The sequence below is a fragment of the Dendropsophus ebraccatus genome, chromosome 3 (assembly GCF_027789765.1).
Source record: "Dendropsophus ebraccatus isolate aDenEbr1 chromosome 3, aDenEbr1.pat, whole genome shotgun sequence".
In the NCBI taxonomy this organism is placed as follows: domain Eukaryota; kingdom Metazoa; phylum Chordata; class Amphibia; order Anura; family Hylidae; genus Dendropsophus; species Dendropsophus ebraccatus.
The window spans coordinates 58,116,853-58,134,069 of record NC_091456.1 but is presented as its reverse complement, the minus strand read 5'-3'; the positions used below and the strand labels follow the sequence as shown (position 1 = coordinate 58,134,069).

General features: G+C 40.4%; 1 protein-coding gene across 6 annotated transcripts in view; it reads right to left on the bottom strand.

Annotated features, from left to right (window-relative positions):
- The window catches only part of TRPM6 (transient receptor potential cation channel subfamily M member 6), a 141,344-nt gene that overhangs the window by 25,479 nt on the left and 98,648 nt on the right, over nucleotides 1-17,217 (bottom strand). For all 6 annotated transcript variants that reach the window (XM_069961837.1, XM_069961835.1, XM_069961834.1 and 3 more), the window contains 6 exons: nucleotides 16,285-16,417; nucleotides 12,232-13,274; nucleotides 11,978-12,090; nucleotides 10,584-10,713; nucleotides 7,881-7,978; nucleotides 7,123-7,163 (listed from right to left, as the gene is read on the bottom strand). In XM_069961837.1, the coding sequence (XP_069817938.1) occupies nucleotides 7,123-7,163; nucleotides 7,881-7,978; nucleotides 10,584-10,713; nucleotides 11,978-12,090; nucleotides 12,232-13,274; nucleotides 16,285-16,417 (1,558 nt within the window). The remainder of the gene's footprint in view (nucleotides 1-7,122; nucleotides 7,164-7,880; nucleotides 7,979-10,583; nucleotides 10,714-11,977; nucleotides 12,091-12,231; nucleotides 13,275-16,284; nucleotides 16,418-17,217) is intronic.

The following is a 17,217-nucleotide window of genomic DNA, read 5'->3' as shown; positions in this document are numbered from 1 at the left end:
AGGCTGTCCAGTAGTAAATATACAGCAAAAAGAGGAAAAGTGGTGAGTAAATGCATAAAGAGGAAACAGTGGTGAGACGTGCCAAAATGTGGCACAAACACCAAGCCACTATTAGGGAGACCTAATATTGCATAGAATCTACTTCATGGACACATTTACTACAGGTAACATGCTCACAAGGGGCCAGCCACCTATAATACACTGTCAGCACCTCGAGTTCCATCCGGTTGCTGTCAGATTCCCTTTAAATCTGTAACTAAACAGAAGCTCAATCCTTCTTAGTTTTGCGTTTTGACTATATGTGTTCATACATTATGTAAAAGGTAACTAACACAATAAGCAAATATAGTTTGAAGAGTTAAAACTGTAAGAAAGGTATGACAAATAAAATTTACGGAAAAAAAAAAATCACAAAATTCCTAGATGTAAAAATGATATACTTCACTATATAAAATGCCCTCTAGGTGTTTGTCAGTTTATGAAAACTCAAGATTCATGTCATTACAAGATTCTATTTCAGGAACAGTTTTCTTCCCGTAAACAGGAAATAAGCAACCAAGAAGTGCCTGAAGACACCTTCAGGGTGTAGAAACTAAGGTCCTATGGATATGGTCTAGAGTCAACTTAGAAAACATCATGTACTGTAGGTCCTAGCACTCTGTGCTAGAATATTCGTCACGCTTAAAATCCCACAGATCTTACGATGCCATTTAAAAAGTTCTCTGTTTGAGTGGCAACTATTTGAATGTAAAAAGGATAGGGAGGGGAGATATATATTTTTCCATTGCAGACTGGACAATATGATCTGTGTTCTTGCCTTTATATATATCCCCCCTCCTTTTAAGTCCCAGGTTCTGGAGCAGCTGTTCAACTTCATTAAAAATAGAGATGAATGTCCTGTACTAATGTTGGGGGACCTTAATGCTGTTATGAATGAACAGAATGATAGATTAAGGATGTTGAACCCGAAGGTACAGATTAGAAACTCCCAACTGCCAGATATTATTGCTGAAATGGGGTTAAAGGATCTATGGAGGGAGAGGAACCCTGAATCCAAGGTATTCTCTTGTTGGAATAAAACCTCGCGTACTATGTCCAGAATAGATATGGGATTTGGGAATGAGTTAATGGCACAAAAAATTACTAAAATAGAGTATTTACACCGTTGTGTTTCTGATCATGCACCACTCATTGTTGAAATTCAGAGTAGCGCACTAAAGGAGTTTAGGAGTATTTGTATAAATCCACATTGGTTTCAATTTATGACAGACACTGTAAAAATTGGTTTAGAATTAAAAGAGTTGTGGGAAATCAACTGTAGCTCTGCTAGTAAGGGAATTGTATGGGATACACTAAAGGCTATAATTAGGGGGAAATATCATGGTGTGATATGTAGAATTAAAAAGGGATTTAGGGAAAAGGAAGAGAGATTAATTAAGGGGGTTAAAAAATTAGAAGAGGAATTTAAAAAGGCACAGTCACTAGCACTAGAAAGTGAATTAAAAAACAAACAGGAAGAGTTGGATAAGTACTTAGAGGATAAAGCAAGGAATATTGCGGCATTTAGGGGGGTGAGGACTTTTCTGGGTTCGGGTAGACCAAATAAGGGGCTAATGGCCCTGGTGAAAAATCAGGAGGGGAAAAAAAGTATAAGGGCAATAAGGAGCAACTCTGGGGATATAGTAAATGACCCGAAAGAGATAAATAGGGAGTTCAGGACATACTATGAGAATCTGTATGCGCAGGAAGCTATTTATAAAAGGGAAGATATGGAGGAATATCTGAGGAAAATTGTTTTCCCCCAGATAAGTCAACTGGAGAAGGAAGAACTAGATGCCCCTATCTCCTTAATGGAACTTAATGAGGCCCTAGAGGCAATAGTGGGGAATTCAACCCCGGGTAGAGATGGCATCCCTTATGAGATGTACAGAAGACATAGAGAGGTTTTGTTACCATGCCTTCACCAAACTCTTCTAGAGGCGATGGAGGCTGGGGAACTGCCGGCATCCATGAGGGATGCCTCCATAATTTTGATCCCGAAACCGGGGAAGGACCACCTAAATATAGAATCTTTTCGCCCTATCTCTCTTATTAATAGTGATGCCAAGATTTTCGCTAAAGTTCTTGCAAGGAGACTAGGTAAAATAATAGGCACTATAGTACATGGGGACCAATGTGGATTTATACCTGGTCGTATGCCCAGACACAACATCAGGCGTCTGTTTGTGAATATGCAGATAGGGGGGGGGGGGGGCTCCCACTCCATCCTGTCGTTGGACGCAACTAAGGCGTTCGACAGGATGGAGTGGGAGTATTTATGGGAAGTAATGAGGCACTTTGGGATAGGGGAGGGTTTTTTGGGGATGGTCCAATTGTTATATCAGAACCCGAGAGCTGCAATACGTACTGGTGATGTCCTCTCTGAGTTGTTTTCGCTGGGTAGGGGTACGCGGCAGGGATGTCCTCTCTCCCCACTGCTCTTCGCCCTTGGGATTGAGCCCCTTGCAATTAAGGTAAGAACTGATGATAAGATAGAAGGCTTTGGGGCGGGGGGCGGTGGGGACAGAATATCCCTGTACGCAGATGACCTCCTTTTTTTCTTGCGGGACCCTAAAAAGGGGGTACCTCGGGTTATGTCCCTGGTTCAAGAACTGGGGGTTTACTCTGGGCTACTAATAAATTGGGGACAATCTACCCTTATGTCTCTTGATCAGGAATTGGACTTATCCTTTCCTCCACTGTATAATTTAGAAAAAGGGAAAAGTTTTACATATTTGGGCATTCAGGTGTCCAGGGATTTACGGGGGTTTGATGACCTGAATACCAAGGATGTGGTAAATAATATAGAGAGGAAGGTCTCTGTTTGGTGCAGACTGAGAGTCTCCAGGATAGACAGAATTACATTAATAAAAACAATACTTCTGCCCAAACTTCTTTACCTATTCAGTGCCACACCAGTTGGGGTAGGGAAAAAGTATCTTAAAAGAATTAAAGTGGCATGGAACGCACTGATATGGGGAAGAAAAAGGGTGCGGATGAAAATAGAAGATTTATGTGTGCCAGTTGCAAGAGGAGGGTTGGGGGTTCCCAACGTAGATAAATATTTGTTAGCTTCTGAATGTTTTTGGTTGGCTAGATGGAAACAAGACAATTTGGGTAGATTTCTGTGTGAAAAATTGGGAGAGGGAGTATGGGATGTTTTCCAGATTTTAGAAAGCGGCCACTTGGAGCGGGGTGAATGGAGTAGATGGGTAATGGTAAGGTCCCTAATTAGGGTTTGGAAAAAACTAAAGATAGAGGAAAAAAGAAATAGAATATTGGACTTTTCCCCTTTGTGGCTGCACGAGGGGTTTGGTGGGAGAAGTGGTATGGGAACAGTGAAGGCCTTTGTAGAAGCAGGAATAAGAACAGTGAAAGATGTAATGTTAGGTAATGATATTAAAGATTGGACCACTCTTAGAAGGGAATATAAACTAGAGGAGAAACACTGGTACGATTATGCGAGGTATACAGCGATAGTTCGTGGGAACCTAAAAAGATCCCAGGGCAATATATGCGAACCGGGCCCAATAATAGGAAAACTTAGAAATGGGACAATATTTAAAAATGAGGTTAAAACCCTATATCTACACTTCATGTCGGACTATGAAATAGGTGAGAAGGGGAGGAGGAAATGGGGAATGGAGTTTGGAGAGTTGAGTAACGATCAGTGGGTAAGAATTCTAAAAGGGATTAAGGAAGTTTCCAGGGCAGGCTCCCATAGGGTTGTTCAATTTAATATTGTCCATCAGCTATATTACACCCCACTCTTTCTATGTAAAATCAAAAAATGGGATGAGGATAAATGCCCAAGGTGTGGTGTAAGCCGGGCCGGCTATGGGCATATGTTGTGGTCGTGTGGGGCCCTGGTCTCCTTTTGGGAACTGGTACACAGAAAAATTATGGATATGTTAAAGTTAAAGTTTGAATTAAGTCCAGTGTTGGCCGTTTTGGGAGACTCTTCGTCTGTAGCATGCAAGAGGAAAAGTAGGAGTAAAATCCAGAGAATGTTGTTCTATGCTAGACTTGTGATCGTGAGAAAATGGCTGGCACCGGAAACCCCTAATATAAAACACTGGGAGAACTGTATAGAGAAATTTGAAAGATGCCAATTAATTTTTTTTTTTTTTTTTTTGTCTCTTTGGCGGGGGGGAAGGGGGGAGGGGGAAAGGGAAGGGAGGGGGGGCAACAAGGGATTGGTTCGGTTTATTAAAGAGATTAGTGATTTAAAGGTTTGGTGGGGGATGGTAACAAAATTAATTTATTGAGATATTAGTAAGGATTACAGACACTTAGATATATATTGTTAATGTGTAAAATGTTTTTGTCTATGTACCTTATTTATGATTAAAAATAAAAAATTTTAAAATTAAAAAAAAAAAAGTTCTCTGTTGACAATGCGTAAGACACATGAAATGTTCACCTTAATGGCCTTACATTAGATGTTTTATGGACATCCACATGTTTAAAGACCACTTGTAACAATTTACAGAGAATTTCTTTCTTATATGTGAACTGTAAAAATCAGCCCAATGAAACCTTTTGAAAAAGAGTAGTATTTCTCAGCTGGAAATTATAAAGAGGATGAATATAAAAACTATTTAGTAACTATATGTAGTTGGCAACCAAACCCTAGAATGGTTCTTTTTGGGAGGGTAAGGTAGAGGAGCTACATGTGGGCTTGATGGCTCCTATTGTTTGTGTGGTTAGAGACATTGGTATGGGGTGACCAGGTAGCAAGTCAGTTGGAACCTGTAATAGTATTGGTGTATATGTCTGAGCCACTATTTTCTATTTTCTGCATTTGCACTTTGAATATTGAATACAATTGAAGATAGCATTCTAATGACTAGATAGAAGACCATAGGTTGTACAGTGTATATTGTTGTTCCAGTGCCATTATCATTTACCCTTTATACTCCTGTACTGTATGTACATTGTGTCCTAGCCCCTCCACCCTACACCTCTGTGTATATATATGTTTGGGGGGGGGATTATTGTTGGAGTTACAGTGGGGAAAAAAAGTATTTAGTCAGTCACCAATAGTGCAAGTTCCACCCCTTAAAAAGATGAGAGAGGCGTCTGTAATTGACACCATATGTAGACCTCAACTATAGGAGACAAAATGAGAAAACAAATCCAGAAAATCACATTGTCTGATTTTGTAAGAATTTATTTGCAAATTATGGGGGAAAATAAGTATTTGGTCAGTAACAAAATTTCATCTCAATACTTTGTTATATATCCTTTGTTGGCAATGACAGAGGTCAAACGTTTTCTGTAAGTTTGGCACACACTGTTGTTGGTATGTTGGCCCATTACTCCATGCAGATCTCCTCTAGAGCAGTGATGTTTTGGGGCTGTCGCTTGGCAACACGGACTTTCAACTCCCTCCAAAGGTTTTCTATAGGGTTGAGATCTGGAGACTGGCTAGGCCACTACAGGACCTTAAAATGCTTCTTACGAAGCCACTCCTTCATTGCCCTGGCGGTGTGCTTTGGATCATTGTCATGTTGAAAGACTCAGCCACGTTTCATCTTCAATGTCCTTGCTGATGGAAGGAGGTTTGCACTCAAAATCTCACGATACATGGCCCCATTCATTGTTTCATGTACCCGGATCAGTCATCCTGGGTTTCCACCCCAATGCTTTACAGTAGGTATGGTGATTGATGGATGCAACTCAGTATTCTTTTTCCTCTAAACACGACAAGTTGTGTTTCTTCCAAACAGTTCCACTTTGGTTTCATCAGACCATAGGACTTTCTCCCAATACTCTTCTGGATCATCCAAATGCTCTCTAGCAAACTTCAGACGGGCCCGGACATGTACTGGCTTAAGCAGTGGGACACGTCCGGCACTGCAGGATCTGAGTCCCTGGCGGCGTAGTGTGTTACTGATGGTAGGCTTTGTTACATTGGTCCCAGCTCTCTGCAGTTCATTCACTAGGTCCCCCCGCGTGGTTCTGGGATTTTTGCTCACCGTTCTTGTGGTCATTTTGACCCCACGGGGTGAGATTTTGCGTGGAGCCCCATATCGAGGGAGATTACCAGTGGTCTTGTATGTCTTCCATTTTCTAATTATTGATCCCACAGTTGATTTCTTCACTCCAAGCTGTTTGCCTATTGCAGATTCAGTCTTCCCAGCCTGGTGCAGGGCTACAATTTTGTTTCTGGTGTCCTTTGACAGCTCTTTGGTCTTCACCATAGTGGAGTTTTAGAGTCTGACTGTTTGAGGGTGTGCACAGGTGTCTTTTTATACTGATAAGTTTAAACAGGTGCCATTACTACAGGTAATGAGTGGAGGAAAGAGGAGTCTCTTAAAGAAGAAGTTACAGGTCTGTGAGAGCAAGAAATCTTGATTGTTTGTAGGTGACCAAATACTTATTTTCCACAATAATTTGCAAATAAATTCTTACAAAATCAGAAAATGTGATTTTCGGGATTTGTTTTCTCATTTTGTCTCTCATAGTTGAGGTCTACCTATGATGTAAATTACAGATGCCTCATCTTTTTAAGTGGGAGAACTTGCACTATTGGTGACTGACTAAATACTTTTTTTCCCCACTGTATGATTTAATAAAATTCTAATTTTTGGTACTGATTTGGTGGTTATCTGGTCAAATAAGGGTTGTTTTATATATATTGGTGCTTTTATGCTCTGTCATCTGTAGTTTATAAAGGCTGCAAAAATCAATAGACAAGTAAATGTTAGGGGATGATTCATATAGTCAAGTCTTCCTTTATCTGACATCCAAATAACCCCCACACTTTGTCTTATCACTTCCCTACATAACAACCCACTTTCTATTGTACTTTGAGCTATTTCCAGTCTTTTTACATAACCTCACAATCGATCTCCAACATTGGTCAGTGAATGAATGTAGTTAGCACACTAAGTAATGAATGAATGTATAAGATGCTTCCTACATTGTAAAAGCTGCAGTGTGTAGGTGCATCTTAATAATGTTTTTCAAGTGGGTAATCTTACAGTACTACAGAACTAGTCAAAAACAAGCATGCAGTAAGTCTTTGGTACAATGCAGAAACAAAGTCCCTCATTTAGTCTGGATTATTGTACTTACAGTGTACTCCTTTTCAGCTGAGCTGTGCTATTGTGAAGCTCCTAAAGAAAGACCATAAGTTGTTATTTAGGCGAAGGAGAAAATACAGCAGCAACTGTTATAAAGCACCTTCAGTTTTGTGCTGAAAAATTATATTATGCAACGAATATTTACAAATTGCTAATAAAGGTGCATGGAAAGTACTAGAATGGGATTCACTAACAAACGTGTCCCTTTACGTTCCAGATTTATTTATTTATTTATTTATTTTGCTAATTACTTAGTAGAAACAAAGCTAATTGTAAGAATTTACTCCCAGATTCATAAGAATGAGCCATTCAGAACATTTAGGAGGACATTTATCAAGATGAAGCCCTGCCCTCTCTTCCCGGGTGGATTTACCATGAGGTGCCAGGCATAGTGCAAAAATCTACAACTCAGAGCAGGTATAGATTTTTGCCTGGTTTAAAGCCATTTCCAGGTTTAAACCTTAATAAATCAGGCACAGGAGAAGACCACACCACCTCCCTGCCTTGCCTCATCACCCCTCGTATGCCACAGAGAAAGGGGAGAAACCTGGCGTATGCCAGGGGTGCATGTTAGTAAATGTTCCCCTTAGAAAATAAATAGGACTCCAAACTTCCTGCCAGGGTCATAGTTTGATCCAAAAACTAAGTTTTTTTCATTCTGAAGATCAGACAAATCAGTATTGACAATATTTACATATTCACTACTCAAAAAGTTGAAAAACTCTCAAGCATTACCTCCTCTGCTCTTACCTCACGAGAATGCCTAAGGTATTCATTTGTCTGTATTAGATTTCTTCCAATTTCTTGAGCTTTAAGTTGCTGCCGTACATAAGTCATATGTTCCAAACCTGGTCAAAAAAAAAAAAAAACCTGTCTTACATTCATTTAAGTGACTATATGCGATGTACATATGCCAGACACCAAGAGAGCTTGTCCTATATGTGTATCTGAATCAGTTCAAAGTACTATGCACTAGGCAGAAAGCATTACACCACTACATGCTTCAGTGCACATTGTATAGTGCAATTTTTGAGAGATGTTTTGGTTGTATGTGGGCTGTTGGGGGTTTTTATGCCAAGGCTGCTTTTTAGTCCAGCCCTGACTGCAATACAGCTATGCATAGCAGAAATTATTCTGCAATTCTAACTTCACCTATCTACTTTAAAAGGGTTATCCAATGTTAGAAAACATGGCAACATTCTTCCGGAGACAGCACCACTCTTGTCTCCAGTTTGGGTGAGGATTTGCAATGTGGATAGAGGTTAATTGCAAACCACACCTTAAAGGGGTTATCCAGCACTACAAAAACATGGCCACTTTTCCCTCTCTTGTCTCCAGTTCAGGTGCGGTTTGCAATTAAGCTCCATTTACTTCAATGGAACTGAGTTTGAAACCCCACCCAATCTGGAGACAAGAGAGGGGGGAAAAGTGGCCATGTTTTTGTAGCGCTGGATAACCCCTTTAATTGGAGACAAAAGTCTTGCTGTCTCTGAAAGAAAGTGGTCATGTTTTTTTTAATTCTGGATAACTCTTTAAGGGACTTGCTATTCAACTGTCTCACAGGTGATCGGTTACTTTGAATCAGCTATTCTGACTGCCAGTTCCTCTTGGTTAATCTCCCCTTAGGAATCCTTGGCTTGTGTAGTTCTGTGCAGATGATAGTGAATTCTAAACCCAGTATTTCTTGTATGTCTTTAGTTAATTGGCTCTTGCCCTTGTTCTTATTTTCTTAAGGCCCTATTCCACGGAACAATTATCGTCCGTATTCGGCCGATATCGGCCGCTACGGACGATAATCGTCCCGCGGAATAGAGTGCAACAATCAGCCGACATCGTTCATGTCGGCTGATCGTTGCAGTCGCTTGTTTTTCAACATGTTAAAAAACAAGCGACTGATACAGCAACGATCTGCTGCCGTCGTTCCGTTGAATTGGAGCATCGGCAGCAGACGCTGTTGTATCCTATGGGCTGCCGGACGATCAGCGATCACCCAGGGAGCCCCCCTGCAGCTCCCCGCCGCCCCTCCCGCACTCACCCACTCACTGCTGCCGCGTTAAATAATGGCTGCAGTGAGCGGGGAACGAGGAGCAAACGAGCGATGAGAGCGCTCGTTTGCTCCTCTAAACGACCCGTGAAATAGGGCCATTAGGCTCCTGCAAGGGATAGTCAATGCAGGGTTTCCATAAGGGCATTACAAGAACAGTGAAGTCAGTTGTATAGTAACTGCTTAGAGATCAGGGAATGGGTTTAGGGATAGACCAGGGACAGTTAGTTGGGGGCAATCTTTGTATTTGCACCTTTTTTGTCATCTTCTGCTTATGTCCTATCATCATTATTATTTATTGTGTCATGATCTATTCAATCATCTCTGCTTCCAGTCATCCACTGAGGAGTTGCTATGCTTAAAAGGAATCTGTCAGCACCTGGACCGGAACTGAGGTGCTGACAGTGTAGTGTAGGTGAGTGTCCCCTTTTGTATATGATACCTTACTTGAAGCTATCCGTTTAGTACATTTGCTACATTCTTGTCCCACACCCGCAAACCAAGTGTCAAAGAGGAGTAGTGGCTTAGCTTTGTGCCGCACTTCGGAATGCCTCACCACTACTTCCTCCTTCCTAAATCTGCTACATAATTACCAGTGTAGGGCCTCCCACTCCATCCTGGCATCAACTTGGCACTGTTCCTCTGGCACATGTGCTATCGCGGTTATGAGGAAAGTGTGGTGACGCAGGCGCTAACAGGCAAGTCGCGGGAGTGGAATGGGAGGCCAGACACCAGTAAATATGCAGCAAAATTGGAGAGGAGGAAGTAGTGGTGAGGCATGCTGAAGTGTGGCACAAATGCCAAGCTACTACTCCTCTTTGACACTTGGTTCACGGACGTGGCAAACCTACTGAACAGATCGCTTCAAGACAGGTATCATACACAAAAGGACACACAGACCTACACTATACTGTCAGCACCTCGGTTCCGATCCAGGTGCTGACAGATTCCCTTCAAATGTTTTGTTGTGCCTGTTTGCTTGTCAAACTATTATTATCTACTGTAAGTCCTGATGATATCTCAGTACTGGGACTCACTGTTTGGCCCTATAAAAGGCAACTGCAGCCTCAACCTATGAACAATACTGGGGCTGTTGCTGGAAAAAATCAGACACTTTTTTTTTTACTAACATCATGCAACTCCTTTAAATACAAACTTCTTTTTCCTAGTGGTAAGTGGTCGGCTCAGTCAAGATGTAGGTTTGTTATCAATGTACTCTGTGCGTTCTGTTCCACTTCAGAATCCAGATACTTTAATCTTGTTGTTCTAAAACAACTGTGTTTGGAGAAGTACAGCAAGTACAAGTAAGAGACCTTCCTATATTTGTTACAGTAGATACTTACTTGGGGAGATTAATGTATATTAGGGAAGGGATCATATTGTTTTGTTAGCGGCAGGTGGCCACTTACTTAGTTGATTAAAACTGGATACTGAGAGCCTGTTCTTGCTATGTTCTTCCTCTTCATTCTCCAGGCCGCTGCATTCTGCCGGTTCTGAGCTCATCTGGGTGCTCTGGGAGCAACCATCAACGGTAATCACCTGCAAGAGGGAACCATCATAAATAAGGTCAGACATAGGATAACTTATCTGTGCTGAAGAACATTTTATCTCCCATTAACATCAGGTCAATTTAAAGCTGCAGACAATGTCGCTCCATACTGGCAAATACAGGAGTGATGTAACTATCCATTTCTGCAGTGTTTAGATTACAATATGGGTTTCCTAATCCTGCAGATAGTCTAACATACACCATGAACAGTCACTTAGGTAATATGAATAGAAAATGAAGAGTTGTGAGCATGCAGGGTAATATTTCTCGGTCACTAGATTTTGTAAACCTTGTCTTCACTTATTACAGATAGCAAAAACAATCTAAAAGGCCAATAAATGTCAAATCTTGCAACTTTTAAAATATTTTATTTTTTAAACAATGCTAAAAAAAAAAAAAGTTGAAAAAGCTGAGAGATCCACGATTTATCAAACAGTGTAAAATAGGTTGCAATGATTGGATGCAGTTTTCCCCAGTTTCTATTTTACACAGTTGGATAAATCTGGACCTATATGTTTCTGTCTGTATGGAGTTAGTATTCAATACCACAGAACAGAGCTGCAGAAGAGTTTCAGAAAATATATAAGATGATCATATTAGTAAGGAGTGAAAAATACATAATTGCTGTAAACTACAAATATACTGTATCTCATCAAAGACTTCCCTAATTGTAATATAACAGATTATTTTATATAGATAGATAGATAGATAGATAGATAGATAGATAGATAGATAGATATATTGCCAGAAGATTTTTCAGAGATTTGCAGAAATGCCTGTCTTAATAGATGTCCACCATATTGTGTAAAGGCTGAGACAAAAATTGAAACCAAACTTTTATTACCTGCCCCGATCAACCAACTTGAGGCTCTGTCCAGCCTCCTGCCTCCTTTCACACTAAAAGCACCCAATCAATAGCTAGACATTGTGGTGACCCATCACTCATTGAATGGATAATACTGCTTAGATTTCCACATGTTTAAAAATCCCTATAAACCTCCACAGTTATGCAGTAACAACCATCCTTATATACTTTTTCTTACTACTTGCGCAGGTGGTCTTTTGCCCATGGAACAATGCATACATGGGGATTTGCCAAATTTCAACTCACTAAGCTATGTGCCCATTGCCTTTAGCACTTGGCTATAATGGTTCTGAGGAGAGAGTATTTTTCTCAACCATATGTAATTGTAGGTAAGTAATCAATAATCTTTGGTAATATGTTAATGTTTACAATTCATCTATTACACTTACAGGCACTTGAAGCTGAGTCTGTTTCTTCTTCTCTTTGTTCGATCTTCTGAAAGTGTTCCGTATTTTCTCTTTAGCCCATGCAACTTGATTGAATTCAGAACATTTTGCAAATTCTGAAAGAAAATAACACAAATACCCAGAAAGCAAAAGGTTATGAATAAGGAAAACTGCACCAAAACAGTATTGTACTTTAACAGTGGATTTCCGGGAGAAGGCTGTAAAGTATTTGGATCATGCTTTATAAATACAGCTACCTTTAATTGTACTTGACTTTCCATCTTTCTTTTCCTTTTGACTTTTCCGGAAATTCCAGTTCATATGAAGAGAGCTAACCCAGAAGGAGGTGCTCTGCTGCTGGGCATTGGTTGGTATATCCTTACCAGAGCTTCGAGAATGTGTATTTGTGCTCTTGACGTGACTTCCTTGCGCAAAGCTATTTAAACATTGACAGTCTTCGCAGTGATTGGGGTGAATGCATCGTTTTTGGTTTTTGCCACCATTAAAAATACCAACTTCACCTTCTTCTGAAAAGGCCCAGTTTACAAACCCTCCAACAGAAGCAGAGCAACTAAGAGATATTTCCCCAACAGGGCTAACAGTATGTTCTTCTACACATATGTCTGAAGACTTTGGCTCATCTTTGGTTGCCACTTGAGATATATCATTCTCTGAATCCGCTTGGCTACTGGCATGAATGTCAGTCGGAGGGATACAAATATTATCTTTGGTTTCACGATCTTTGAAATCAGTATCATCACTATCAAAAACTTCAGGAACAGAGAAGTCAAAAACAGGTTCATCAGAATATAACTTTCCAACAGGACTTGAAGGAACGAGCAGAAAATTCCCATACTGTGGAGTAGACTTGTTCTCTGAAGATATTCCAGAAGTCACTGCGTCACTTTCTGACTCAGATTCTTTTGTTTTACAGTTTTCTAAAGGATAAGAACATGTCTGCTTAGAAGGTTCATGGCACTCTGAAGGCCACTGGCTCCTTGCCAATGTTCTCAGCAGTGATGGTGGCATGCTGTAATAATTATACTGTCTGTTGTTCTTAAAACATGTGTCATTACTCCAACTATGAGGTATCTTCCGAAATGATGTTGTTTTCTGGTCTTGTATAAGCCCCTCTTCCACTTGTAATGTATCCACTGCCGAGATCACTTTCAGTGTGTCCACTGTCAAGGCTGAAAGGTCCTGTAGGTGTCCCAGCTGACTATCTAGAGATATCAGGGAATCCTTTATGTAAAAAACTTTCTCATTCATCTCCTTAAGCTGCAAAAACATTTCTTCAGTTCTGTGTAAAGACAAGACAAAATAAAAAAGTTTGTATTAAAAGTAGCGTACCAAGCTACTTATAGTGATACTGTCACCCCCTACCCATAGAGTAAGGGGGATGACAGTATCACGTTAATCTAACTTTTCATCCCTATAACCCTGTTGTTACTGTAAAGAGCTTTGTTTGGCTGTCTCTGCCAATTCTACAGACTCTAAATAGAGCTTAAGTGCACATACTTTGCTAATATACGTTACCTCTCCATCTATGGGATCCCGGCCAGGGCATATACACATGGTATACGCTCCAGCCAGGATTCCTGGCGGCGCTGCAAACAACTGACATGTCATTTTTCTGCGGTCGCTATTTAGTGAATAGCGGGCGTAGAAAACCATGTCAGTGCACACCGTGGGGCGAGCGGATACACCCGCATCAGAACCCTGGGGCCAAAAAGTACCGGCCAGGATGATCTTTTCAGAGACTGGAACGGCCGGTCTCTTACATAGTGTGCACATGGCCTAATGCTTATTAGAGAGGAGTGTCCAGCTTAACAGATTAGCAAATTTGAGGCATAAAATTTGGGTTCACCTAAACCGAACCTTAAACGAACTGCACTAAAACAGCTAAAAAATTGCAGGTGTTTAACTGTTTTGATGCAGTTAAGCTGTTTGTTCATCTCTACTTACCTATCTTCGCTCTCCCGATGTCCTTGGTCTCTGGTCTCCTGTGTTCCCCGCAGCCAAAATCTTGCTCAGCCAATCAATGACTGAAGGACAACGCTGTGGACAGTGATTGGATGAGCGGCCTGTCACTCTTGTGTCTGGTGAGTGACAGCCCGCTCAGTCAATCACTGGCCACATGGCTGTCCCATCAGTCACTCACCTATTGGTCGAGCAGGCTGTCACTCTCGTCTCTGAAGTGAAAGTTCACTCAGCCAATCAGTGACTGAGACAGGATAGCACCATGCCAATATTTGGCTGAGCAGGCTGTATCTCTACAGACACGAATAACAATCCGCTCAGATAATCACTCAGTCTCAGTCAATAATTAACTGAGCGGGTTGGCGGGTTGGAGTTGGCTGGAGACGCCAGAGACATAAAGGAGCACATCGGGGGGGGGGGGGGGGGGGGTGCAGATAGGTAGGCATACACTTTTTTTTGTTTTTTTACATGTGTGACCACCATGTTAACCTAATTTTAAAGCAAAGTTTACAAAATTTAGCTTTTCTGGATTTACGTTCTTGAATTATTATAAAAAAAAAAACTGTTTTGTTACCATTGTTAGGCCGTGTTAGCACAATATTTGTTTTGCATCTGCCTTAATTATAATTATTATTATTTGCAGCCGTCATAATCAAAAGACAACCATCTAAAATAAGTATGTCTTTTCACCCTGTGAATATACACTGGTCCATAATCATGAATAGAAACACTCAATCCCAATGGCCCGGGTAAAAAGGGAGAGAGAGATCATGCAATAAGCAAGCGAACGCCTGCTCGCTAATAATCGGATACACATCTCTCTGTGTAAACAGGAGATGTGCAGCCAATAGCAAGGCATGTTAATGGCCACAGGAACAATACAGTGAGCGTTCGTGAGGCCCAAACACCCAATTAGGTATGCTTTGCCAGTGAGCGCTGGTGTAAAAGTATCCTTAGGAGGGAAGAAGACCTAATCTTTAAAGTGGTATTCTGAGTAAGCTTTTATCTTCTTTTAATGTGCTCCTAAATGTATCTCCTAAAACTGGTCCAATTGTTCAGTTCTAAGTAGAATGTGTTTGGGGCTGGCATGTGGTATTGCATGGTCAGCCAATCAGCGGCCACAGTAGAGTCCCGCCATGTGCTTTGACTGGCCAAGCAAGCATTACGACATGCCACCCCCAAACACAGGAAATCCAGGAAAACACTGTTGGTTTGGGAGAAAGGAAGTTGAGTACATGTCTTTTTTTTTCTTTCACATTCAATATTTATTGAAGTTTTAAAAAACAAAGAAAAGTAGAAAACAAAGAAATAAGCATGTAAAACAGGCTCATGACAAACAGAAAATGTCATATAAAAATAGAGGGGAAAGGGGAGGCAAAGGAGTCCATGGAATTGTAGTATATAAATCTCTAATAGCAACTGAGGGCCGTTACTGCTAACAAAGCAGAACAATAGTCCTGTGCATAAAGTAAAAACAGTAACCAAACTTAATAATCAGAACAAAGGGTAACAAAACAGAAAGAAGAAAACCCCCTCCTCATGCAAAAGGCATCTGCGGGACAACTGACTAAAAAGGACGTCACACTGTACAAATTTGAGGCTAAATGTCTCAATCCAAGGGCATGAATGCTGAATTAAAGAAATGAAACTTTTCATTATTTCTTATGCTACCCACACATCATCAAATCCCCAGCATCTTCTCCCCATCCCACCAGCCTTGACTGATAGATCTCTCTATGTTTGGGTATAGGGAGAGATTGGTTGGAGGTGCAGGGAGAAATGATTAATGAGCTTAGGCACCGCTACGCTATATCAGCTATATCCGCTATATTAGCTATAGGGGGTTCAGAAGTAATAATGCCTTTATTAATTCTGCAGTGCTTTACATAGCTTGTCATCGCTCAAATTGGAAGCCTATTAGGAAGCTAACAATCCCAATCCCCAAATTCCCCTATCTCTATGTTTTTGGAGTGTGGGAGCATCAAATGACAGATTTACACTTAAAAATATTTTTCATTAGGTCAAATTTGATAACAGAATTGATCAGACAGTACACACTGAAGAGGCAGGTAGAAATGTATAGCCTATCTATATCTAGCTTCAGCCAGAAGAATTGTTAGGAAGTGTATAAAGTCTGTTGGCTATTACACACATACTTCATATGACATTGCGGGCCACATATTGAATTCCATGCATACTAAAATAATAAAGAAATTTTTTAAGTGTAAAGTAAGACAAACTGTTGGACAGTTGTTTAGTAAATTTGCAAGAAAATGTATTTCTCCCATAGGCAGTACCCGAGCTACATGTGTATTTTGCTAATACCATACCTTAGAGTTGTAACATGTATCCTTTCACTGTCACTTGAATGTAAGCTTTCATCTTTCTCATGAAAATATGTTTCCACACATTTTTCCTCAAAGTCATGGAGTTTTCTCAATTCATCATCACTAAGATAAAGTTCTAAAACAAGAAGATAGTATAAATCATCCTTGGTCCTGTCATTTACCTTTTTTTTTTTAAATTAAACATTGAATATTACAATCCAATCCCTACTAAAAAAAAAAAAAATATATAATAAAGAGTAAGACTAGTGACATAAATTAGTGATGCAATTAGGAAATCAGACCACAAGGTGGCAGTGGTGTTCCATGTAGAACAGTCATTTCCAAGCAAGGAAATACATCTGGGGAGGTAGGATTCTGTTTGATATTTCTAAAAACAATGAGATTCCCAGTGGTACATTAAAAGTGATTCTGTGAATGTCCACGTTGTACAATAATGTCAGCAAGGAGCTGGATTTAATTAGGCAGTTTAAAAGGATGAAAACAAAGCTGAACCGTAGGTTGTAAGTGTGTTAATCACAGGGAAAAGGCTGGTTTTCTACAGCTCACTACAGTCAAATCAAGCCATAAAGCCCTGTAGAATAGAGCTACTGATTAAACACATCAAGGCATGGGGCGAATTTACATTTTCCCACTGACTAAACTGCTACTTCAGGTCCGCAAGGCCTTTAGGCTTTCTTTATTTTGTAGCAGCCTGCAGTTTGGTATGACAGATCTTGGTAGATAACATTAGGTATTGTAATAAACTGAAGAGGAAAATTTAAAAACTCATTTACAGGTATATGGCTTTTTAACATGCAGCATGTGCACCACTATATATGACTTTAAGAAATTACTTAAGATAGCAATTGTATGGGACTCTTTATTACTCCAACTATATCCCCATAATCTCTAGTCAGTGCCCCCATAACATGAGCA